At 52.1% G+C, this 25893-nt stretch overlaps 1 protein-coding gene across 1 annotated transcript; it reads right to left on the reverse strand.

Annotated features, from left to right (window-relative positions):
* Positions 1–25382, reverse strand: Pyroxd2 (pyridine nucleotide-disulphide oxidoreductase domain 2). Its single transcript, XM_026394806.2, has 16 exons — positions 25232–25382; positions 21298–21317; positions 18832–18925; positions 18689–18762; positions 14733–14888; positions 12789–12942; positions 10899–10960; positions 10710–10807; positions 8732–8873; positions 8259–8393; positions 6924–6996; positions 6533–6689; positions 3741–3895; positions 2744–2850; positions 962–1082; positions 1–264 (listed from the first exon to the last, which is right to left on the reverse strand). The coding sequence occupies exons 1-16, from the start codon at positions 25356–25358 to the stop codon at positions 188–190; spliced, it is 1752 nt and encodes a 583-aa protein (XP_026250591.2). The 5' UTR covers positions 25359–25382; the 3' UTR covers positions 1–187.
* Positions 25383–25893: the final 511 nt, after the last annotated feature.

Raw genomic sequence — 25893 nt, forward strand, 5'->3', positions numbered from 1 at the left:
CATGGAGGCACAGGGCACTGGTTAACTTGTGCTCCATGTAACTTGCACACTTCTTCTAAAATAATGGCTTGAGTCTTGTGAACTTGGCTGCCTCAAGCAGTGTCCACTGGAGCACAGCTTCCTGGGCAGCCGAGCCCAGGTCTGACAGAGAGGCTCAGGGCTGAATTTTCATCCTCCCAGAGTTGGTTCAGCGTCCCGCACTCTTGAGGTCCTGCAAGACTACATGGGCTGCATTTCGTCCAGCGGCTCCCATCACACCTCCTCCTGGAACCAAAGCTTTTCTCAAAAAACCCAGCAGGGAGGGATGAGGCAGGGCGTACAGAGACCCTGGGACAACTGCTCCAAGAGACTCTGGGCTCCCTCCAGGCTTCCGGCCACAGCAGGGGAGGGGCAGGCCACAGTTCCCACCCCCTCCCTCAGTCTGCTCTGCAGTCCGAATGCTAGGCTACCTGGTGAGACCCTTAGCAGGCAAATAAAAAATACCAGCAGGAGGTTGGAGGGGGAAGACAGTGAGTGGAGCCCTTTCTAAGAGGCTGCGCCTGCAGAGCTCAGAGGAAGTGTCAGTAGGAAGCAGCAGCCTCATCCCAACCAGTTAGCTTGAAGTGGCACAGGAAAGAATTTTAAAGTTGAGGAACTTTAGTCAGCTTTTCTGGTCTCATATATGGATTGGGAATTTAGGGACATGGGTCTCCCTTAACACAAAACTGGAATTGGGCAAGATGCCTTAGGTGGGACACATTCTAAACCCAAGGAGCGGGCGGTGTGCGCTGAACTGAGGGTCGTGGACAGTCAGGCAGAGGCACCCTGTGTGCTCACCCTGCGCAGAGAATTCTGGACACGGGCCTGGCTTGCTGGGGGTGGGGGTGGGGTGGGGGTCCACGCCCCCTCTCGCCCTCATCCTGCAGCCTCCTCCTCTTCCTGCAACCCCTCACAGCCCACACAGGGAAGCGGGATCACTCACCAGGATGGGCCCCACTTCCGCACAGATACAGGCCTTGGAGAGGGCAGCGGTAGCTGGAGTGCAGGGGCACTGGGCGGGCGAAGTAGAGCTGGTCCAGGGTCATGGCGCAGTGGAATATGTTCTGTGGAGGCAGGGCCGTGGCCATTAACATCCGAGTGCTGCCGTCTTTATTGCCCCGGCAAAGTTTCTTCCCTTCCCCTGTTCTGAAAGGAAAGTCCTTCTCCTTCCAAGATATTTTCTTGGGTTCTTAAAAGTGCAGAAAGGGATGAGGATGAGAGAGGGCTAGGGCTGAGGTTTTCCAGAGACATTTTTCAGGATGAAAGAAGGCCAGGAGGGGGGGCATCCTCAGAGGGCGAGGAAGCTGAATGGGAAAGAAATGGGGGGTTGTAAGGGATTTTCCTTAGACCATGAGTCTCCCTCAGTATGTCTGAAAAATAGGAGCATTTGATTTGCCTGACTGCTGGCTGCTTCTGCGGGACCTCCTTTCTTAGACTAAGCCACCCTGGACCCCTGGGGTCCAGGCTCCATCAGGATCACTGTCAAAGACAGACCAGGGTCAATGGGACCCAGTGAGGTTCTGCTCCACCTGCCTGGGTCAGACCATCCCTGGGCTAGAAGTGGACAAGGCAAGGTTAGATGTGTCAGTCCTGGACAAGGACATCAACCCCTGCTGGAGATGCTGCTCCCGCTGCCCCCTCACCATGCCCCAAGCTGAGCCATGCTCTCCCCCAAGTCTGCCCCTCTCCTCAGCCGCCAGGATGGACCCTTGGCATCACCTCCGCCCTCTGCCTGCACCTCCTCCCTCTGCCTGCACCTCCTCAAGTGCACTGTCACCAAGGCCACAGAGCCCTACTTGCCCCGTGGCGTGCTCTCCCTCCCATTTCCTTCCTTCCGGCTGCATCTGGACCAGCGCTGCCCAGGAAAATCCTGACGAGGGCCACACGGGTAATTTTAGATTTACTAGTAGCCACGTTTAAGAGGTAAAAGCAAACTGGTCCATAATAGTAATGTTGATAAACTATCTTATTGATCTGAGTACTGTGGCATAGACCTGTAATCCTGGCTACTCCAGCTGCTGAGACAGGAGGATCACAAGTTCAAGGCCAACCTCAGCAACTCAGCAAGACCCTGTCCTAAAACAAAGTAGAAGGAGGTGAGGTGTGGCTCAGGGGTAGAGTGCTGGCCTAGCATGTGGGAAGCCCTGGGTTCAATCCTCAGTAACTAAATAATAACAATGATAATTTTATTTAGCCTAATCCCAAATATCACCATTTTATTGTGCAATCAACATTAGGCACTAATGAGACAGTAGCATGGTTTTCCATGCTGTCTCTGCATTGCACACCTGCCGCAGATCTCACTTTGGCCTCACCACCATTCTGTGTTCCATAGCCACCTGGGGCTGGTGGCTGCCATATTGAAGCTGATCTCCTAATTGGGCTCCCTGCCTCTGGCCTCTGGCATTTGATAAATTGAAGGGAAGTGCAAGGACGGGCTTCTTTAAGGAGGGAGCTCCTTCTGAAGAAAGTCAGATGGGACAGGATGATGTGGATAAGGAGGCAGAAGGGCCATAACCCTGGTGGCCTTCTCAGGTGGCACCTATGTCTCCATGTCCCCATCCCTCCCCCATTCTCTAGGTCTGACCACTTCTCTGTCCTCTCTCAACCATGGTCTCTGCCACTATCCTCCCATATGAAGAAGGCCAAGTAAGGCCCAGGGGACAGAGCCACAAAGTGGGGTGCAGGAAGAGGAATATGATGAGAGACCCAGGCTTAGACTCACCCCTCCAGGAAGCCCAAAGATTCTCTCCAGATCAGGAGGTGTGAGGATGTCTCTGCCCACTACAGAGCCCTTGAAGCCAGGGGCGTAGGCCTCAATGCAGTCCAACACTGGGTGTCCAGGGGAATGAGATGGTGTTGGGAAGAAGAGGAGGGAGGCGTTAGAGTTACACAGCTTGGAAAATCTACCAAAACTCATTAAATTGATGCTTAAAAGGGTTCATTTTATCCTACGCAAATTATACCTAATAAGTAAAAAACAAAGCAAAACAAGAAACAGTCCACAGGCAAATAAAAAATTCATCATAAAGGCCTATGGGTCTTAGCCAGCCCAGGCCCCACTCTTTCCCCACTCCTTACCCAACCCCAGAGACTAAGCTGCTTGCCTCCTCTTTTTCACCTCTTTGCTCTGCTCAAGGTGTTTCTTTTGCTTGCAAACGCCCTTTGCTCTCTGGCTAACTCCTATTCATCCTTTAAAGCCCAGTTCAAAAGTCCCTTCCTTTGCAAGTTTTTCTTTCTGGCTCAGGGCTTCCTCATTTTGTTCAATAAAATATATTGAACGATAGCGGTTGGTTTCTTTTTTTTTTTTTTAAAGAGAGAGAGAGTCTCTTAATATTCATTTTTAGTTTTCAGTGGACACAACATCTTTAATTTTTATTTTATTTTTATGTGGTGCTGAGGATTGAACCCGGATCCCCTCCGGGCTAGGTGGGCACTCTACCACTAAGCCACAATCCCAGCCTCACGGTTGGTTTCTTAATGGTCTCCCCACTAGACTTCCAGCACTTGAGGCAGGAACCACATCTTTTGGCTTTCTTAGCCTAGCACCCAACCCAGTAGACGGTCACCATGCCGACGTGAGCCTCCCTTGGGCCACCCTCTCTCCTCCTGGGACAGCACCTGTAGGTGTTCATCTTGAATGAGGTGGTCAGGAGGGGAGGGGTCTACTTGGTCACATGACCAGCTGTCACCTGGAGGCTGGCTGGTGTGGCCCTCTTTACCTTTGTCTGCATAGGCATTTCTCTCCTGCTCATCCCAGACCTTGCCTCCAGCCAGCGTGTAGGGCGTGTACTGCGTGAAGAGGGAGACGACGTGGCAGCCGGGGGGAGCCAGGGTGGGGTCCAGTGAGGAAGGGATGCAGAGCTCAATCATGGGCCTGCGATGCAGGGGAGGAGACGGTCAGGCTGAAGAGAAGGGGCTGGGGAGCCACTCTGAGATGAATTGGGACAAAATGAAGGCCCTGAGATGACACCAACGCGGGGCCCATTGTCACTGGAAGGCCAGAGGGCTAATGTACCCAACTGGGTTTAGCAACCACCAGGGCCGTCCAGACCACCCCTGAGGAGCACCTTCAGCCCTAGCCCCAGCCCCTGCCAGGCCTCAGGCCCCTGAGTTGCTGGTCTGCCCCAGCCCCCTGTAATGTGTGGCCTGTCATCTCCTTCCTTCCCCAGACACCTTGAACTCTAACCAGGGCCCCCCAACTCGATGTCTCCAGGGTCTGGACATACAGTGAGAACAAGAAGGTGCCAGGACCCAGAAGCAGGTGCCCAGGTGGCCTGGTTTCAACCAGGCAAACCCCACCTGACCAGAACCTGTTCCTGAGTCGGCCCAACAAACCAGAGCTGCTGGGGCTGCTCCAGCACCCAACCGTGGACTGTGAGCCACGTCCATCCCCAGCGCCTTTGCCTGCAACCAACACCTTTTCTACCCGGAGCACATTTTCCCTCTGACCTCCCAAAACATCAGCCCTCCATATCTGAGGGTTCCATGGACTCACCAAACACAAGTTGAAAATATTAACAACAAACAAGACTCGCGTCTGTATGAACGCACAGGCTTTCCCCCAATACAGTATAACAACTACTTGGATAGCATTTCACTGTATTGTGTATTATAACACATCTAGCGGGTGCAGTGGCGCACACCTGTAATCCTAGTGGCTCGGGAGACTGAGGCAGGAGGATCACAAGTTCAAAGCCAGCCTCAGCAACGACAAGGCACTAAGCAACTCAGTGAGACCCCCGTCTCTAAATAAAGTACAAAAAAGGGCTGGGGATGTGGCTCAGTGGTTGAGTGCCCCTGAGTTCAATTCCCGGTAACCCCCACACAAAAAAAACATCTAGAGGTGATTTAAAGTACACAGAATGTGCATAGGTTATATGAAAATAGTTGTACATAGGGACTTGAGCCTCTGGAGATTTCAGTACCCGTGGATGAGGAAGGGAAGTCCCGGAACCAGGTGCCCATGCATACCAACCTTGTGAGCATCCTTCAGGCCATCTGAAATGCCCCTCCTCCGCATCCCTCAACTTTCCCTCTGAACTTGGACATCTACCAGCATCTCCAGTGACCTTGTCCCAACCTCAACGTCTGATATCCTCTTAACCCCCCTCCCCCCAAGCCTCTCCCTTTTTCAATAAATGCAACCATAATTTTCTAATTGCCCTTCTTTTCACTCACACCCGATTTCTGTTCAACAGCAAGTCTCATCAATGAACCTTCAAAATATGACCAGAATCTGGCCACTTCTCATCACTTCCTTTGTTCCCACCCTGGTCCAAGCCACTGTCCCCTTTCCCTTGGATTCTGCACCAGTAATCAGTTGCAACAGATGCCCTCCCTTTTTCTCCACACAGTGGCCAGGACAGAGGTTATAAGTCAGGCTCAGCATAAACTTTCCTGGCATGAAAGCCAGGAGCTGTGACAAGACCCAACAGGATGGAGTTGCTGCGGTTTTCAGCCCCTTCCCTCCCAGGTTCTTTCCCCAGTCACTCTGGCCTCATTCCTCTGTCTCTAACACAGCAGCACACTCCTGCCCCAGGGCCTTTGCACCCCACCATGTGAATGCTCTTCTCCAGATACCCACAAAACCAGTATTCTAACTTCTTTCAGGTCTCTGCTCCAATATCACAGGAATTAGCCTTTTATATAGCAAACGTTCCCCTCCCCTGCCTTTATTTTCTCCCTAGCACTTATCACCAGCATGTGATGCTGACTGTCTTGTCTCCCTCCAGTGAAAGGTCAGCAACTCAGGCAGAGGCCTTGTTGACTTTGTTTGCTGCTCTGTGCCCAGGTCCCTGAACCAAACCTGACACAGAATAGGGGCCTCAAAACATTTGCGAATGGGTAAACTTTGCCCTGCACCTTTCTCTTTAGCCCCACGTCTTCTTTACCTTATGTCACAATGTTTGTGTGGCCACTCGTCATAAGCTTTGTGTCTGCTTCACACCCCAGTTCCCCCCGTGTGCCAAGTACCGAGCCTGGCACCCACAGATTTCAGCAAGCGTCCATTGCACAGTGGACAGGATGGAAGGGTGGGCCCACCTGCTCTGGTAGGATGGAGACTCAGCAGGGGCAGGAGATGGGAACACTTTTAGGGGTTTTGCATGAAGACAGCTTATAAGACACAACACAGGGCATGGAACAGGGTTTCAGCAAATGGGTGCCCTCTATTGGACAGAATCAGAAATCCTCCTTTTCTCTCCCAGAAAGCATTTCCTTCTCTTCTCCCAGCACAAATGCAGTCCTCTGGAGGGCTATGCCCTTCTGCTAACCCGTCACACTCTTGGACATGGCCCACTCTTCACCCCAGCTGCCCTGGCCCACACTTTCTTGCCCGGGGTGCACTTCCTGTCCTTGGAACTCATGTATGGGTTGAGGCAGTTTCCAGGTCACTGAAAAGGTTCAGCCCCAGGTGGAAGAGGTTGATCCCTGCTGCGTCTGAACAGTCACCCTCACCCCAGGTCCCTGTGTCAGACCCTCCAGGGGATGTAAAGTCCTGGGGGCCACCCACCTGTGAGACGGCAGGCCATTCATGGCGTCTTCAAAGGCCTGATGGAGGAGGAGGGTGTCTTCACAGTTCAGGTGGATGGAGCACTGGTGATGGGGCAGCGGCTGGCCCGTGGGAGTATTGGGTGCTGCCAGGAAGTTGGGCAGCCTGTCCACAGCCACTGAGGGACCAAAGAGAGGGTCAGGCCCACCCACTCCAGGGTCCTTTCTCTAGAGCATCGCCATGCTTCCCCGGGTGGTGGATGGGGAGTCTGAAAGTGTTTCACCTTCAAACTAGGGGGCCGGGCTGGAGGGCAGGGCATGGAGGTGATGGTGTGGGTGGATTTTCCCAGACTTGAGGATTTCCCACCCAGAGAGCGTGAAAAAACACAGGTCTGCAAACTGGTGCCTCTTACCATTGATCTTGGTAACAGGAGACTGGGTGTCCAGCTGAGCAATTCTCTCTGCAAACCCCTCTGGAAGCCACTCCTGGAAGGGGAAGTCTGTGAAAGGCCTCAGAGAGCAGCCGTCCTTTCCTGCTCAGACTGGTCTTTCAACTTCTGCCTCTAGAAACCCTCTTTATTCCTCAGCATTCAGTCAAAACCACCTCCTCTGCAAAGCCTTCCTGGATCCCCTTCCACTCACGCTCACCACCTCTCCTCTGCGCTCTGCCAGCTGTCCTGGGTACATAGCTCACACCTGGACGACATGGGCCAGGGCCAGGGTATGCATGCCTCTTTTCTCTCTGGTCTATAAGCTCTTGGAAGTCTTGATACCTCAGAATTGCCTTAAGATGTGTTGCACTGATCTTGGTGGAATGCTTTTAGTGAAAACACTTTAAAAAAAAAGTGGTGCTGCCCCCAGGAACAGCCCAGTAATGCTTGGGAGCTCCAAGCTCATAAACACATTATCTTCTCTTTTGGGACAAGGGAAGTGTGGCCAATTTCAATACCTTCCCTAAATCCTCAGCCCCTGCTGTGTGCACACCCCTTTTCTATGTAACTTTGTAGCATTCCACTCTGACTCTGGGCTGAACCTTGAGACTTGTTTTAAACAAAGTTATCAAATAAGATACAAAGTTATCAAACAACACCATGAGCATGATTGAGCTTGCTTGCTTTTGTCCTTGGCCAGATCCTGAGAACATGCCAGGACTGCTATGCTGAAGTTTGAAAGACACATGAAATAGAGCTCAGTCACCCTGGTCATTCCAGCAGAAACCATCCTGGACTAGCCACAGCCGACCAGCTCCCAGGCACATGAACACGTCCAGCCCCAGATCAACAGGGCTGAATGGCTGCCCCGGGGCTGACGGCAGGTGCACAAGCAAGCCCAGATCAGTTGAATTCAACCAAGAGACTGAATTCTCCAGATCTGCAAGCTAATATTTCTTCTTATATGCCCAGCATTAATATGGCAACAGATCTCTGACATAAGATAGTGAAATTAGAGTTGGTAAGAGGGGAGGAATTCAGAGAATGGGAAAGTTGTAGAAATAACTTTAGTTAGGAAGTCAGATCTGGGTTCCAGCACTGGCTCCTCCAATTTCCAGCTGCATGACCTAGGTCACCTCACCTCTCTGCTCTTCCTCCTCACCTCCCTGCTTGCTACCTGCCCATTACCTTCTCATTTCTCCAAATAAGGAGACTTGGCAAGTGCACCTCCTGCCCTAGGCAGCCCCCCCCCCCACAATTTCCTGTCCCTGTCTTGGCAGAGATCTCCACTCCTGTCCATCCAGCACCCTGCCTCACCTGTGGGGTCAGCTTCAGGAAGGTGATCTGCGGGGACGTGCTGGACAGCACCACTCTGCTCCTCACCTCCAGGCCGTCCTGCAGCACCACTCCTCGAACGCGGCCTTCGCCATTCACCTGCACCCTAGCCACTGTCTGAAGCCCACCAGCAAGAGGTCCCAGAAACCCCCAGAAGGAAACGGCGTAGGATCAGGTGGGATTTCCACTGTCTGCACCGCTCCTGGGAGCTTCCAGCTTCCTCATCCCTGTCCCACCCTCCAAGTCTGCAGCTACTCAGGGAGCCTTCACCCCCCACCCCCAGCTTTGCTGAATGTGGTGAATCCAAAGGGTGGTCAGAGGAACTGGGACCTCGGTGACAACAGCTCAGCCACTGACAGGCTACAGAACTGTCATCTCTTGACTCTGAGCCCAGCTGTCCATTAGGGACTACCCGAATCTGAGGCCAACCAGAGGAGTGGGAGCGGGACCCTCACCTTCTCAGTGAAGATATTTGCTCCATGTGCAATGGCCGATCTTGCAATGGCCTCAGAGAGGGCACCCATGCCACCCTGGACGTAGCCCCAGGCACCCTGGATCCCCTCCAGGCCACCCATCACATGATGCAGCAGCACGTACCTGAGGGCAGAGCACAGGATCGGTGCTGGAGGTGAGGTCTCATCTCCCAGTTTTTAGATGCAAATATCTTTCCATACCTTCAGCCTCTTCTGCCCCCATCCAGCCCTTTCCATGAGACTTCAAATGAGTTTGGAAAAGCCCTTTGCCTTCTCATCTGTGTCCCTCTCATGCAAATGTGTCTGCAGCAGAGCTTTATGCTGCTGGCATGGCAGCAATGCCCAAACCTGCCGCCCCAGCTCCTGAGCTCCGTACTGTGAGTAGCTACCCCCTGCTTCCTTGGCAGGCATCACCTCTCCACATTCCTCAAGCTGTTTCTCCCTGATATCCCCCACCCAGTAAACTCTGGTGTCAACCTTGACCCTTGCCAGTCCCTCACCCTCTATATCCAATTCCACTTCTGTCAACTCTTCCTTCCAAGCAACTCTAGAGGCAACTGTCCCCCAGTGCCTCGCTCTTGTCTTCCTGAAACTGTCACAGGAGGGCCCCCCAGGGGGATCACCTTCTCCCCACATTGCTCACTACAGTCTCCTCCATGCAGTCAACCTCAGAACCCAGCTAGTTCCGACCACTCCTCTCCTTTTAAGCGTCACTGGCTCATTGTTGCCCTTAGGGGAACACCTGCCTCATGAGGTGGCCTCAGGCCTCCCATCCTTGTCCTTCACCATGGCCCTGTGACCCACACCCCCACTGAACGGAGCCTCGAGCCTCTTTCGGTTCCTGGAATGGAGCACTCTGCTCACCTGTCCAGCTGCTGCGGCTGGCCTGGAGCCCTTCCTCCCTCATGGTTTGTTTGGCTAATTCCTCCTTGTCCCCCAGGTCTGGATCAGGAGTCTCATCTGGATCAGCAGGAGTTTCCCTGGGGGCCTCCTATCTTAACCCTCCTCCTCATCACTAGCCCTGGGTCTCTCTCTGCCAACGGGGTTTCTGGTTGTTCACTCCCCCAGCACCTCGCACAGGCACGCGCTCCATCAGCAGTTGTTGAAAGAAAGAAGGAACCAGTAACTTCAAGGCCCACTGAGCAGTCTCTAAGCAGTCTCCCCCACCACCACTCCCCAGAGAAAAGGACAGGAATCCAGCTGGAGACTGATTGGCTGGCAGATTGCAGAGCTGGGCCAGGGTGCAGCAGCTGCCGCCAGCCCTCTTCTCCCTGGCCCGGGGGGAGTTGGGGCTGGCTCAATATGTGTTGAAAAGCTACTTCCAAGGGATGCTCTTATCCCTTGAGGGAAAAAGCCACCTTGACAGCTTCTAGCTGCGTCTTCCGGTACATTGGAAAGGCTGCACTTGGCAGTATCCTCCATCCCAACCCGTGCGCATGTGCACGCTCCTCCATTCCTACTCCTACAAGGGGATCCTTAGGTCAAACCATGACCACAGCCCTCCTGTGTGTGATGCCCTCCTTGGACTGGGCTGTAGGCATGTGCCCTGCTCAGAGAGGCAGCTTCCTGTCCATAGAAGGTGCCTGTGAGTGTCTTAGAGCCCAGGGAAAAGAGCATGGCGGGAGGGGAGAGAGGGAGAAAGAGAAGGAGGGAGAAGAAGGGAAGGGCGGGAGGCAGGAAGTATGTTGATATCCTTGGGAGGCCTTTCCTAGGGGAGCACAGAGTGGTAGCCAAGGGCTCTGCTAGTTACTAGCTGTGTGACTTTGCCTATGGCACTTCCCTTCTCTGAACCACAGATCTCGGATGGAGCTCTGAGGTTCACCATGTGTGAGGTGCTTGGCTAAGTGCCTGGTTCCTGGTAGCTCCGTAAATGACAGCTTGCTGTTCTGCCCTTGTCCTTCCTGCTGGCTCTCAGCAGAGCCTCAGCTTCCTCCCGCGGCCCTCCTCCCTTGTCCCTCACCCACTGCCCGGCGTGCGAGGACTTGTCATGGCTCCAATAACAGCATCCGTTGCTAGAGTGGCTTTCAGGGGCTCAGACTCAAACCACTGATCCAGCACCTGGATGAAGAACCGCGGGAGAAGCTCTCAGGGCCTGGCTGGCAGGAGAGGTCCCCGGAGGGCGGCGGGGCCTGAGGCGGGAGCTGCTCACCTTGGTGATGGGAGCTGTGAACACCTGGTAGTACTGGGGAAGCTGAGCTCCCAGGGTGCGACCTGAAAGACAGGAACCCCAAAACGTCAACAGAGACGGGCTGTGAGGAAACACTCTGGTCTGGTCCCAGGCGATGGATGAAGGGATGGCAGGAGACTGAGATCTGCCAACGGCGGGCAGTGCAGCGGGGTGGATGCTGGCTATGATTTCCTCCCTTACCAACTGCACGGCCTTGGACACAGGTTAACATCTCTGAACCTGTTCCTCCATCTGTAAAATGGGAGTCATGTCTCACACCCCAAAAGGCTAGCTGAGGATTCAATGAGACAGGCAAAGCATTGGCAAGTTCAGGGGCACTGATTTTATTTAGCACTTAGTACTACTTTAAAAAAAATTAACCTGTACCTTATTCTCTTACTTTGAACTCTGTAAGGCCCATACCCTGGGAGAGGACCATTCCTATGACCAATTCAGAGAGCCACTGGCCAATAGTCCTTGAAGGCAGAGATCATGGTCTTAGCTATTGTGGTCCCTGTGTGCAGCTTGGTGTCTGACAATAGTAGTTGCTCAATAAATGTTTATTACACAAAAGTTTATTGTTCAAAACTCCTTGGGCTGGAAGTCTGAAAGGAACATCTACTTTTGGGGCATGTAGGGTAGATTGTCCCTGTATCTACACTCTGATGTATAACTGCAGTTCCTTCTACCTACAGCTGGTTTGACCTGAGCCTTGACTCCAGACTTATTCATGTGATTTGCTTGGCCAATGGCATGTCTGTAGATAGGACACAGAGGCTTATAACAGGCCTGGGAACCAGGAATCAGCCCCATGTGGTCTTCCATTGATATAAGAAGTGCATACCCAGACTAGCATGCTGCTACCATAAGGAGGATGAGACACCTGAGGCCCAGCTTCCCATGATGACCTGTCCCAGCCACAAGCACATGCATGAAATCAGACTGGATCAGCTGACCCAGCTGGGATGAGCTGAACCACACATGCCAGGGAGAAAAAAGGGTTTATTTTTAAATGCATGCCACAGGGGTTTTATGGGCTTTCCCCCCTTGTGATCATAACTAACTGATTCAGTACTTTTCTAGGAACACTGACACTAACTTGGTCTGTATATCCTACAGGGTCACAGTAAACAACAGCACACTCTGTGGACTGTCCCTTCTCATACCCATGGCAGACATTACTAATTCATCACAGAACTTCTCCTGGCTGCACTCAAACCTAGTATCCAGCTTTTGTGGAGACAGTTCTTTATATTCTCTTGGCCCCTCAATCTTACTCCAGCCACAGCAGGATAAGCACCTTTTGCAGCTTTGATCAGCTTCACACACTGAAACCCCAGCAGCACATGTCACCTCGGTCCTATAAAGTGTGCTGCTTCATTTATTCCCTGGGCTCCTTTGGTACTATGCTAGGTCACCCACTGACCTGGACATCCTAAGGGGCAACCCTTGACCCTGGGGGACAGAGCCTGCTGGATAAATCACCCTTCCTTCTCCAGGAATGGTCCTCAAATGCATCTCACAGAGGGTCCAGGCAGGTCCAGTGCCTCGTTGCCCATCGTGGTGGCCAGGGCAATGACACACCCTGGCAGTGGCTCTCCCTTGGTCCAGTTTCATTCCTCCTTTCCCCTAGTTTGGGGCCCTGGGGCCACATTTCTAAATCAGCTACTTGTATTTAGGCCTTTGTCTCAGGTTCTAAGGGCACATCAGCCTGAGATCTCAGTAAAGTGCTTGGGGCAGTCCTAATGGCCTTAACCCGCCACCACTGGCAGGCTGCCATGGCGGTTCAACCTTCTGTCCAGGCATCAAGAACATGACCTCTCCTCCGTGAAGGCTACTCCTCCTGCCCCGAAGCCTGCACTCGGGACTCACCAGCCTTCAGCAGGGGCTTGAGGGTGGACAGTGACTTGAGTCTCTGCAGCACGGAGCCGCGCTGGAAGGCCACTGTGTCCACTGGGGCTGCGTCCAGCAGAGGGTCGATGGCCGATACCAAGCGATTCATGAACTCCTCGTATCTGGGAAAGGCCTGGAACAGAGATCTAGGTCAAGGCTTCACTGTGTGGAATCCCATGAAGATATGGTTCTCACACTCTGCCCCACACCATTCCTACATCGATGCTGCACTCCACAGAGGAGCCCGGATGCTTCCACAGGCCTCAGCCCCTGTCGTGGCTCAGCTTGGCTCTGCTGGGTCTACCCACTTCTAGGTCTGAGAGTTGAGGTCAGTGCCAGGTGGGCAGTAGGAGAGCCACCGAGGACAGGGTCAGCGTGGGCCAACACCAGCCACGGGAAGCTGGCAAGTTGCTCAGGGTCTGGGCTCTGTGATAAAACCACAAAGAAGCTTTGCTCTCTGTCCTTCTGTCCTTCCACATGTGACTGGTAGAAGTTAGACCTCTTCCCCAGAATCTCAGCACACCGTCTGCTCTCTCGTGGCCCCCATCAGACTGACATGTCGCCTCTTCCTGCGTCCTCTTTCCTCAAGCTCCCACACGGAACCTATTGTCCACGGCCAGTTTCTGACTCCCACACGCCCTTCGCTGGACAGGCGACAGGGCAGGGGCAGACGCCCAAGCCGCCAGAGGCCTTCTCTTGATTCTCAGCCCAGAACTTTTAATTGGGGCTCAGCTGTACCCATGGGCACACACATGGACTTTAAGTGTCACATAAAGAAAGGTTCCGTGTTGAGGAACATTTGAGAAGTCTTGGTAAAAATGAAATTAAACACCCTTCTCTAGGACAGACCTTTAAGATGACAACTTGTAAAACCAGAAATCAGGCTCCTTAGGTTCCACAATGGGAGACAGGCCCTGGTCTCCTGTTTATGTGGTCATTAGAAGGCAGAGCCTCCACCAGTGTCCTGCAGGCCCAGGGACCAGGCCTTGTGCTGACTCCTGTCTAGTGCATCTGAGGCGAGCAGGATTTGGAGGGTGGAGGCCCTGGTCCTGAGCCCGCTGCACAAAAAGATCCAAGAGAAATACTCTGAAAAAGCTAAGTCCCCAGGAGATCCTGCTCCTCCACCAGATTTGGAAAGCACTGGTTGGAGAGATGTGTATTGGGCCTGTGGCCCGTGGTTCTCTAGATTTTACCCCGTGTTTCATGAAAGCCACAGAAAGCAACACACATGGATGGCATTCACCTAGGTTCTTATAAAAATGCCTCCACCAAGATGGATTTAATGCTACACCTTTAGCTTGTATGCAGGATGGGTACAAAAGTGGCCAGAGTTCCTTTCTGTGTCCACGGAACCTGTCACACCAGGCTGTCCCATCATCTAGTGACTCACGTGAACAAGGCTGCCCAAGAATTCCTGTGCAGTAATCCCAAGAGACTGCACATTCTCTGGTGTGTGTGCTTCCTTCCCCAGACCTGCGCACCCTCATGGACGCTTTCTGCCTGGAGCGCCCGGGATGAAGCCAAATTGAACGATATTGACTCCAGCCCTCCTGACGCAGTCCAGTCGGTTCTGAGTGATCTCTGATCTGCCCGTCAGCCTCCATCGCGACTTTAACATGGATAACCACTTGGGTTACAAAGTACACCCACACACAGCAGGTGGAGACGGTCTGACCCCATACTGAGCACAGGCAGGTTCAAGAGCTGGCAGTGTCCACTGGTCTCAAATGCCATCCTCCGTCCCTTTCCTTCACAGCCTGAGATCACAGGCAAGTGCAGACTGGAGCCCTCCTCAGGGAAGGCAAGGCAGCCCGTCTACTTGGACATGGCTCTAGGATGGCTCCAACCAGACCCATTTCCTTTCTAAAGCCCCCTTCAGGCTGGCGAGGGAGGAGGAGCCGGGTCTCTGGACACCGTCCTTACCTGGGCATCCTTCTGTGAGAACTGGGCAATTTGCTTCTGGTTTTGTGTCATGTCTGTTCCCAGAAGAAGGGATCTGGGCACGTGGCCCCCTGTGCCCTCTTCCAACATGGGGGTGAAGGAGTAGGGATTTCGGAGATGAAGCCTCAGTCCATGTTTCTGCAGAATACAAACAACGCAGGCAACATTTTAGAGGTCTGTGGTCTCCGTCCCCAGTCTCCTTTCTCCAACTGTGTTTGTGAGACCATTTAGGTGCCTGTGGGCGGGTTCCCAAGGTATGTGATCCTGGATCCCATTTTTTAAAAAAATATAGGTTTATAAAAGCCCTCTTGCTCAGGCACGCAAGAAGACCATACGGTATCGCACATGCACCATCTTGCCATACGATACCACACCAGAGCCCAGCACACCTCACCAATATGCCACACCAGAGCACAGTATGCCATACCTTGCTACATCAAGCTGCACCATATCATGCTTACCCTGTGCCAGAGGCAGTGCTGGGGTCTACAATTACTACCTCACAACAACTCTGGCGGTATTCTTATCCTCTTTGGTACAAATGCCATAACCGAGGCTCAGAGAAGTTAAATAACTTGTCTCAGGTCCCTGTAGGAGGCAGATCTGGGTTTCCAAACCACATCTCTGTGACTCCCAGGCCCTGGCTCTCAGCCCTAATCTATAACTGTCCCACTTCAGAAATAAATAATTAAAATTTAGAAAGACACAATAAAGCAATGGTTATGTGAAAATCCATAGGCACAAGGTAGATAAATTATTTACACCCAAAATTTTTATTTACTTTACAGACTCATTTACTCCAGGGTCACTTTAAATGGAAGTTGCCTTGATGCAGTTAAAATATGATTTGATTTAGAGGGGCTTGACCAGCACACAGAACTTTCTAAGAGCACATCTACTTCTCCATAGATACAACAAAGAGGCCTGGGCTACTAACACAGGCTTACCGTGGCCGCCATCTACAGACTTCTTTCTCTAGATCCACGGCCTGTCTCCTCACTTCTTTGAAGATCTCTGCTCAAGTGATCCTTATGAGCAAGGGCTCCCCTAACCATGCCAGCACTTCCTGTCCCATCTCCCTGCATTTTCTTTTTCCAAAACACTTGTCAGCACATGGCTAATTATACATTCAATTTTTCTTCACCTCCCACAGTAGAATGAGGTCAGGGGCATTATCTGTCTTGCTCACTATTATGTCCACCAGGTATAGATTCAGTGTAGTCACTAAGTGTGCTGTTGACTTGAGTGGATGAAAACTATATCTTGCAGGTAAGGTGTAGCTCCAGGAGACAGAAATGAGATCTGTGAGTAGAAGTATTAGGACAGTACATGGAAACTAGAACAGACCTTCCTGACCACTATAGCTGGTGTGGCTTCACACCAGAGACCTTCCAGATGGACAAGATCCCCAGGCATTGAGCATGCTGCCCAGGAGACTCTAAACATGGCTAGGAGTTTGGGTTGGGACACCTTTGGGTCCTTTCTAACATTAAGATAGAGAAATTGGATTCCAAGTTGGAGGAACTTCCAGCTTGGTGCTTCTTAATGTAGAGAACTTGACCCTAGAGGGCATCCTGAGTTCCTCTTCTTCCCTCCCCCTTGACTTCCTATCCACAGCCAAGTCTTATCAGCTCCATCTGCAGAAGTTGTCCACTTCCCTCTATGTCTGTTGCCCCTGGCCCAAGTCGCCATCTTGTGAATCACTGTAGGAGCTGCCTCAACCACCAACCTGCAACCCGCCTCTGCCATGATCCAGGGGACTGATCTTTCACAGGGTCATAAATCCCATACTCTCCTTCCTAATTAAATGCCTCCACTGGTTTCCCCCTGCACCTGGGTTAAATGCAGTCCCCTCCTCACAGCCGCGGTAGTCACACACCTGCCTTCCTCTCAAGTCTGCCTTGGCCTGTCCACTCCCACTTCCCTCTGCCTAGAACTCTCTCTGGTCCACAAGGCACAAAGCTGGTGACTTCTTGACAGTAGAATGTCAGTTCCCAGGTCACCTCCTCAAGGAGGAGGTCCTGCTCACCAGTCTAGGCTGGGAGCTCCAGCCTGTCCCTATCACATGGCTTCACTTTCTTCCTGCCACTTACCTCTACCCGGAGTTCTCTTGGGTCCTTGTCTCCCTCCCTCGTTCACCCCACCCAGCCCATGTCTCCCAGGGCTTCTCCAGGCTGTGGCTCAGAGCAGGTGATTAGGAACACTGACTGGATGAAGGAATCCATCAACCCTCCACATAAGGGACCCGAGAGGAGCCCAGGAGTTATTTCAAGTATAACTAATCAAAAATGAACATTTTTTTGACTGCCTCTAGGACACTCTTAAAAAATGGTATCTTTGGGGGCCTGGGGCTGTGGCTCAGTGGTAGAGCCTTGCACGTGTGAGGCCCTGGGTTCGATTCTCAGCACCACATAAAAATAAATAAAGGTATTGTGTCCATTACAACTAAATATTTTTTAAAATGGTACCTTTGTTGTTCTTGATGGTTTTAATTCCATGGAGTTGAAATAAGAAGGGGAGCATTAAACAGCCATGAGATTATCTCCATGAGATTTTTTTCAAGTATCCAGTTTTCTTTAAAAACACAAATAAAACAAGAACAGACTACTTCCTCTGGTTTACCCATGAGTTTTCTCAGCAGGCCAGCTGTCCCAGGTGGGAACTGTTGGGGAGGTCAAGGTGTGTCTGAGACATCATGGACAAGGGGGACTTATAGGTTTGTTTCTCTAAGAGGTGTCTGGTGGCTTCCTCTTTCACAACAACCTGAGACTGCTACAAAATGCCAGTTCCCAGGCCCCACGACTCCTACAGCACCAGGCCTCTGAGCAAGAACCCCTGGGCATCTCTGTTTCCCCTTTAGTTCCCCCGGTCATTCTTCCAGACATGTAGGTCCAAGAGTCCCACTTTAGGGAGATTTCCCAGAATAAAGCACCAGCAGAGGGAACAGAGCTGAGACCTATGGAAGGGAGGAAGGGAGGTCAGAAGTTGCCGCTGGTCCCCAACATCTGCCTCCATCAACTATGGGTACAGTCACAAACTGCCTCCAGTTGTAGTGTGGTGTGGGCTGAGGATCCCAGACACACCCTTGGGCCTTGGCTAAATTTATCCAGTGCTGGCCTGAGGGTGCTTACATTCTTTCTCTCAAGTAATAATTTCTTCATTTGGGTTTCTATAGTCACCGAACTCACAGAACTCCTCTACATGAACCAGTTACAGAAGCCAAGGGGTGTAAACAGCGGCTGAGCATCTAATTAATTTTGAACTTTGAATTCAGAGCAAAGTTGGCACTGAAGTACACGGCAGCTGCTCGTACACATGACACCAAGGACCTTTTTCCTGAGGGGTGGGTGACAGAGGCACTAGCAGGTGGGAGCCAAGTCAGCCTCAGGAACTTGGTGGCTTATGAAACAGGCCATGAGAGGTGGAGCCTGTGAAGGGTAGTGGGCAGAGCTGGACAAGCCAGGGGAGAATTCTCAGGATCTCCTCCAGATAGCCCAGGAACTGAAAGGGGTGAAAGTCCAGGTTCAACGTCCTGTTCACGCTGCCAGGCTCCAAAGTTTAATAAGGGTGGAAACAAGGCCCAGTCTAAGGTGGCTTTGCAAACTCAGGAGCCGAAAGCTTTAGGCAGGTGATGCCAGAAGATGACAGGGACCAGGCTGAACGTGCCACCAGGTAGAACAAGGGCCTGATGCTGACAAAGCTCAGTCTTCAAACGAGGTCTGAGTTTTGTGTGAGATTTCTGAGTTTTTAAGACGTAGGGTGGGTGACACAATCTATGGCATGCAGCAGAAGATCCTGGGGGTGGCCAACCCTGGGACAGAAGGAATCTCAGGCACTGGGAATCACCCTGGGTACAAGGTAGGGAGCCCCTGCCCCCCGCCAGGGAGATGAGAGGTGATCACAACCACCCATCCACCACGGCCACAGGGCTGTTCTACCTTCAGCTCCAGGTCTGTGTAAATCTGTGGCCTCAGAAGGCTGAGGAGGTAGGATGCACGGGAGAACTTAAACCCTGGAACAAAATCAGAAAAACCAGTCACCAGCGATCACTCCTCAGCCCCTCCCACCTCTTGGGGCTCACCTGGAATGATCTCCTCAGTGACTGCTGCACCCCCAATCACATGGCGCCTCTCGAAGACCGCCGTGTTCACCCCCAGTCTCTGCAGGTATGCTGCCTGGGGGTCACATAAGGCCCTCTCTCATCCCTCTGGAACATCCAAGATCCCTGGGGGCTGCCCCATGGTCTTGGGGTCCTCAGTCCAGAGCCAACACACCACCCTGTGGCTCATGCTGTTCAGATGTCTTCCAAGGCCTGCTGGCTTGCTCCTGCCCCTCCACATCCCAGCTGAAGGTGACCTTCTCTCCTTAGAAGGCTGGTGTCCTAGGAATTCTCGTCACATCCTACTTACCCTGTCCCAGATGTCCCTCTCCTCCAGGCTGGAGAAAGCCTCCTTGCCCTTATAAGCCCAGTGAGAGGTGGGCACAGTGAAGCTGAACTTGAGAATATGAAACCAAACCCCAGGTTCAACTCTGCATCCCTTTCTGCTGGCTCAGCCTCAGTACCTGATCCATCCTGTCTCAGTTTCTACATGTGCAAAAATGGGGTTGATATTATAGGACTGACTCTACCTATCTCATAGGGCTGCTGCGAGGATTCCCTGAGCTGGTCCCTGGCACAGGAGACACACAATAACTGAAGCTGTGTCTACAGCAGAACTTTATTGGGGGCAACAAATGATGCAAGGGTTTCTGTTACTTTTCTTCTCACATTTAGGGGGAAATCAATAAATATTTGCTGAACTGAGCTAGTCCTGAGCCTACAATCCTACAGTGCTCGTCTTCCCACTACCTCTAATACCAAGGAATGGTGAAGTTCAGAAGTCACCATCCTTGGTTCACTGGGCAACTATGTGCCAGACATCAGATGCACCTTATTACAGTCCACCATCTTGGAGGTAGGCACAATGGTTCTCCCTTTTTTACAGATCAGAAAACTGAGGCTCTGTGTGGTTAAGCTTGAATCCAGCTCCCAGAGCATGACATCTGGAAGCTGCCTTAACATGCAAGGGTAAGCCATGTTATTCTCCAATTAGACATAAGCTACTTCACAGAATGGCCTGAAATAATTACTGGGAGACTGTGACAAAATGACAAAATGTTCTCTGCACAATTTTGTTTAAGTACAAACAAATCCAAGGTCTCCGTGTCATCCACAAAATATGAAGTGCCCCTCTCTTGGCCAGATTGAGTGACTGCTACTTCCTTACCAAATTTCAATGTCCTCATCTCAGTCTCTGCTCCCTACAGATAAGAGGTACTGGAGTTCCCAGTCAGAAAGCTGTCCTTACTTTCTGACAGTGTCTAACCTACAAGGTGGGGGCTCTGACTCCAGATCCTTATTTTCTCAGGCCTTTTCCCAAGTCATCCAACCAAAGCTCAAATCCTCTATTAGGTTCTTTCTAACACCTTGCTGAGACACCCCACGGTTCTCCCTCACTGCCAAGAGTAATCAAGACGGCTTGATTAAGCCCAGGTGCATTTCTGGTGGTCTTTGGCTGAAGGGCATTGACATTAGCCCTCCCTGGGCTGGAAACTTCCGATAGTAAGAGCTAGCATTCAGGTCAAGTTTTATGTGCCAGGTCCCTGCAGCACATTAACTATTGCCTTCACAAATGGCTTCTTGAGGGTAGGCACGGCTGTTCTCATTTTATGTGGCTCAGAGAGGCTGAGTGACTCACTTAAACCTTGACAGATAGAAAGTGACAGAGCTGGGAGACAAACCTGCACTTACATTAATATCAAATCAGTGTTTAAATTACCGATCGGTTGAGCTGCAAAGGGTCCCCTGTAGAATGTTCAGGTAAAACTGATATGTTGTTTAAGGTATTAAGGTCTTACCGTAGTCCCTGGGCACCCCCTTTGTTGATACTTTAGAGCTGCCACTGCTTAAAGAAGAGGTTCCATATTTGTTTTATGGCCTTGAAGACTCTCAAAGGCCTCTTGGAAGTACCTGGACTCAGGGTTTAGAAGCAGAGCCCCAGAGTGACTCTGGCCTGGCTGAGCTTGGGATCTAGAGGACACCTGCTGGGTACATGAGCCCTGGCCTCTCTGCTAGGGAGCTCTTGCTGTCACTTGGAGATGCAGTAGCAGTGTGCTTCAGGTTGTGGGTCACCTGAACTTGTCCCAGCAAGGACTACCCCCTAACCTGGAGTCAGAGGCCCCACCTGCCTCATGCTCCTGATCCCCAGGGTCCCACCTGCTCTCCCTGTGCCAGATAGACGTTTCCCCACATTTTCACCAGCCTGCTTCTGAAGCTCCCTGACTCTTCCACAGGCCACGGGTGGGGTCCCAAGTATTATGGAAAGGACAGGAAAGGGAGCCCATGATATCCTCCCTGAGTGGCTGCAGATACACATTCAACCCAGCTCCTGGTCGGCACCAGAGCACGCTTCTTTCCTCTCTCCTGCCACCTGCTCGCTTCTCCCTGTGGCTGCTGAGAGCCACAGGCTTTAGGGTCAGTGCAGTGGGACCCAGGGAAGATACTCACAGCCACCAGCCCATTGTGTCCTGCAATGAGAGGGGGGAGGGGAGGACAGATCACTGGTCAGCTGGCAGATGCACATCCCTTGAGGGAGAGGGACCCATCTCTGCCCCACCCAGGTAGATCCCTGATGGCCCCACCCACTGAACTGGGTGGAGGGATTTGCCTGATTTGCCCTGACTTGAAAGAAGTGCTGCCCCCTGGCTCTGCCGATGGCTCCATGCTGGAGTGAGGGTCAAGGAGAGAGTCACGGTCACAAGGGCTTCCATCACTAGGCAAGGAGCAGGTGACCGAGGGAGCAGCATAGTTCACATGGTGGGGACCGGAAGCAAAAGAAAGGTGGCCAGTACGCTTTTGCACCTGGAATAACTGACCAGCCACCCAGGTGAGCACTGCTCAGGGGCAGAGTTGCTGTCAAGTTTGGCCTAAGAAGGCTTTATCCACACAGGATGTCCCTGTCAGTCTCATGCTCTAAAAATGAAGTTTGAATAGTTAAAAATGAAGTAATCAAACACACTCAGCTACTACGGGTGTGTGCCTCAGTGTTAGCTGGCTGGGGGAATTTGTTACCTTACTTTTTTCTAAAAAGATTTCTAAAATCTTAGGAGGGCTGCCCCTGGCCATGAGCCCTGAATTTGGCTTTGGGATCTCGTGTTCCCCACCAAGTGGGTGGTGAGTGCAGCTCTAAGTAGCTCAGAATCACCCGGCAAAAGTATGGATTCCCAGACCTCCCCTCCTCAGAGCGTCCTTCAGCAGGTCAGGGAGGGCACGTGTGTGCGAGAGCTGATTCCTCATTCAATCCCAGGTAATTCCCACCCAGGTGACCTGAGATCCACATGTTGAGCACACAGGCCCTGGGGCCTGCCTCCTCCTTTCCCCACTCTTAGGAGGAAATGAGGCTGTTGATGAAGAATCACTTGCAGGCAGAGAACAGGCCCCAGTGGTTGTCCGCCAGCTCCTGTGACCCCCAGTCTATTCTCTCCTTGGTGACAGTCACCACTCTGAGTCTTTTAGATGTCAGTGGATGACCATGATCCTGAGCACTGACCTGAATCCAGTGTTGACTCAAATGAACTGCTCAGCTGTTAGCCTGGCAAATGTCCCTAACCAGGGGCAGCGATGGCCCATGTGATGTATCTCCTCATGGCTGAGTCAGTTGCTTTATGGAGGCCTCCCAGGATGTGAGAGGTCACAACTGCATTCTTACCATTCCTAATGGAACCTGGGCTTTTCAACCCCCTTTGACTATGATCCACAGGAAGAATCTGACAACATGATCTGGCACATGCCACATGAGTAAATGCATTTCACAGCAAAAAAGGTTTCATGTACTAATACTAACTCTCACTGTGTGATAAGCATGTGATGATCTATTTGGTTATATTTCATTTTAAAAAGCACTGGAAAATTGCCATAAGAAAGTTTAAAAAATATGCTGGGACTTATAAATATTGCCTGAACCTGTAGTTTCAGAAGCCCTTCTCTTAATACACAAAGCAAATTCAAGAAGGCAGGCTGTCCGGGGCTCAGCCCAGCTCTGCCATTGACAGAGAGGCATTTAGCAGCCAGGAGGTGAGGCAGAAAGGGTGCTGGGGATCTTGCCGCAGTGTGGGCAGGATGACCAATAATATCCATAAAGCACCTGGCCTTTCGAAGGCCCACAATAAATACAACAGCTGTTCGCCTTTAATTAGTGGTGCTCATCAATTCTGGAAAACTAATCAAGTCTTCCAGGCAACAGAGTCCAGTCCAGCAATGGCGTGTAAACTCCCAAGGGCACAGACCCAGAAGGATGAAGGCCCAGGAAGACCCAGAGTTCCAGAATTGCCCCCTCCCCCATCCTGGATGCATTCTCCTATGGCTTCAGATGACCTGTCCCCTTGAAGGGTCTTTTGCTGCAGGCTCAGGGAACCCCTAGCCACTTCTGGGGATCCTCAGGTAGCAGGTGTGTGGGACTTATATGAGCTGACCTGAGCACAGGCTCTGTGCTGCTGGCATCAGATTTGCTCAGCATTGGTGGGCAGATGTGCTGATGGCTGGGAGCACCCCCTCCCCCCTCCGCCAGCCCTAATCACCAGCTACAAAGCGCAGGTATCTGCATTGTAACAAGCTCCTCAGGGCATTCTTAGCTACTGGTAGTCAAATGACAAAACCCGGGTCTCTTTGAGGTGATGGCCAGGCATGACTTCAGGGACTCAGATATAACTCTCATCTCAGAAGATGCTACTCTGCTCCTCACTCAGTCTGGAACGCCCCTAAATCAGGTAACTGAAGCCACCTCACTGAGGCAGTCACACTGTGGGAGAGTCACCAAGGCAGCTGGCCCATGGGAGTCAGAGGGGCTGTGACCAAGAGCTGAGGGGAGGAGGGGCTTTGGGGAGGCTCAGAGGACACAGAGCGCTTCCCGTGGGTGCTGGACTCCAGGAAGTTTGTGAGCCCACTATCAAACAGACCATTGTGAAAAATTAAATCCTATAAAATAGTATATTCCTATTAAATATACTAAAAGCGATCGCAAAACTACTTAAAATCACCACTTTCATTTTGCTACACTGGCCTATAACTATGCTCTTGAGGTCACCTGCCTCTACATGCCTGGATGTGGCCTGCTACTGTATGTCTCCCCTAAGTCACATTCGGTGACCTCCCAAGGGTGGGACAACATGGGAGGACTTATACATGGGACACGGCAGGGCTTGATCTACTGCACTGTGGACTGGCAGGCTCAGGAAAAAGATGGGAAAATGCTAACAATGCAGTTGGAATTTAATGGAATGCCTGTCGGTGGCGTTACATTGGGAATAAACAGCACCAAACATGGAGAAGATGTTCTTCCAGTATCAGAAAAAAATATTATCTGACCGAGCAAAGTCCTGAAGGAATGAAGCTGGGACATAAATCTTCACTGTTTCACTTCCCCCCCATTTTTGTTCTACTCTTCAAAGTGAATGAAAACATCAAGCATCCCTTTCCAAGCTATGACCACTCCGGAACTGCGACCACAGCTCGGCAATTGAGTTTGGCAAAAATCAGAGAGTACTGGATCAGAATCAATTGGCCACATGGACTTTTAATTAAGAGCACTGTCTTCTTGATTTTTAGAACTGTGTGCTACACATTTTTTAATTCAGTATTTACAGTAAATGTGTGTATGTGAACACTTGTTCCCTGGAGAGCGGACGGAGGCTTTCACCAGCTCATGGCTGCTCTTGGTAACAGAGACCAGGCCCAAGCAGAGAGCACCTTGGGACTGTGCCCAGCACGGATCCTGGGCATCTGCATCGCATTGAAATGAGCCCAGTTGGAAATAATGCCTTCAGGCCTTCTGAGAGTGTGAACAGGTCACCCAGTCACACAGCAGACTTGAGTACTCTGAGGCTAGGGTCAGCAAAGTGTCACAGGACCACACAGCATGTCCCCAAATGTTTGAGAGGAAAACATGGCTGTCATCCTCTGTGGACATACAGTAGGGTCTCTGGGATTCAGTTCTGTTTTTCTCTTAACTCCCCTTTGTGAAGTGATTCTGGTTTCCTTTAGGGATGGCTGACCTCAATGGTGAGGTAGTGGTGACATTTGCTGTTGTCCCAGGGTTCTTTCTATTCAATGAACCATGATTTCCAAGAACGTGGTGAGAGCTAGCTCATTAGTTCATCTAGCTGGAGACAAGGGAAGCTTCTGCACTCACCTAATGCCACTCTAGGTGACAAGACTCAAGCCCAGAAAGGCAAGAAATTTTTTCCTAGACCACACAGCAAGCCATCGGCAGAGTCAGCACTAGAACGGAGAGGAGCCTTACTCAGAGACCAGAAGGTCTTCCCTCACAGCCCCGGCTCTCATCCAAACTCGTGACCAGGTCGTGCCCACAGTGAAGGGAGAAGTGGGGTTCTGCAAAAGGGCCTCTCCGGGCCTCTGGGCAGCGCTGCCTTCCCGCCTTCTTTACCTGCTCCTATCACCACCGCATCGTACTCAGGCCTCGGGCGTCCGCCAGCTTCCCAGTGAGCATGTCTCCAAGCGGGGCAGCGAGAGGCACCCCAGGCCCTACCGAGACCCCGGCCCCTCGCAGCCATTTCTGCCTCCAGGAACCCGCTGGCGGCCCGCCCTTCGCGCCGCCCCAGGCAGCGGGGGCAGTGGGGAGGCGGAGGGGAGGAGCGCCGCTGGCCTGGCCACGGCCCGGCAGGTCCTCCTCGCGCTGCGTCTGCGCAGGGCAGCCCCGGGGCGTTGCCTGGGAACCCCGAGGAGTCGGTGCAGACTCAGAAAGCGAGGACCCGCAGACAGTCCCGAGGGCTCTCGTGGGCGGGGCGCTGGGCTGGACCCGGCGGACCCCGCTTCCCCTGCTGTCACCGCGTGCCCCGTCGGGATTGTGGGGATGGCACAGCAAGTGGGAGAGGGACCCTCCAGTCTGTCCACCCCGGCGCCTGGACCTCAGGCTTCAGGGTGGAGTCACAGTCGGAGGTAGGGACAGTTCCCCACCCAGGAGAGCCTCGGGCCACCTTTAGCAGGAGGCCTTCAGCCAGCTGCACAGAAGGTACAGGTCTCCTAAACACCGGCCACTGAACAGGCTGCTGCGGTCTGCTCCACTTAGGGCCAGGTTCACTGTAATTC

This window comes from Urocitellus parryii, chromosome 5 (genome assembly GCF_045843805.1).
Source record: "Urocitellus parryii isolate mUroPar1 chromosome 5, mUroPar1.hap1, whole genome shotgun sequence".
Lineage (NCBI taxonomy): Eukaryota > Metazoa > Chordata > Mammalia > Rodentia > Sciuridae > Urocitellus > Urocitellus parryii.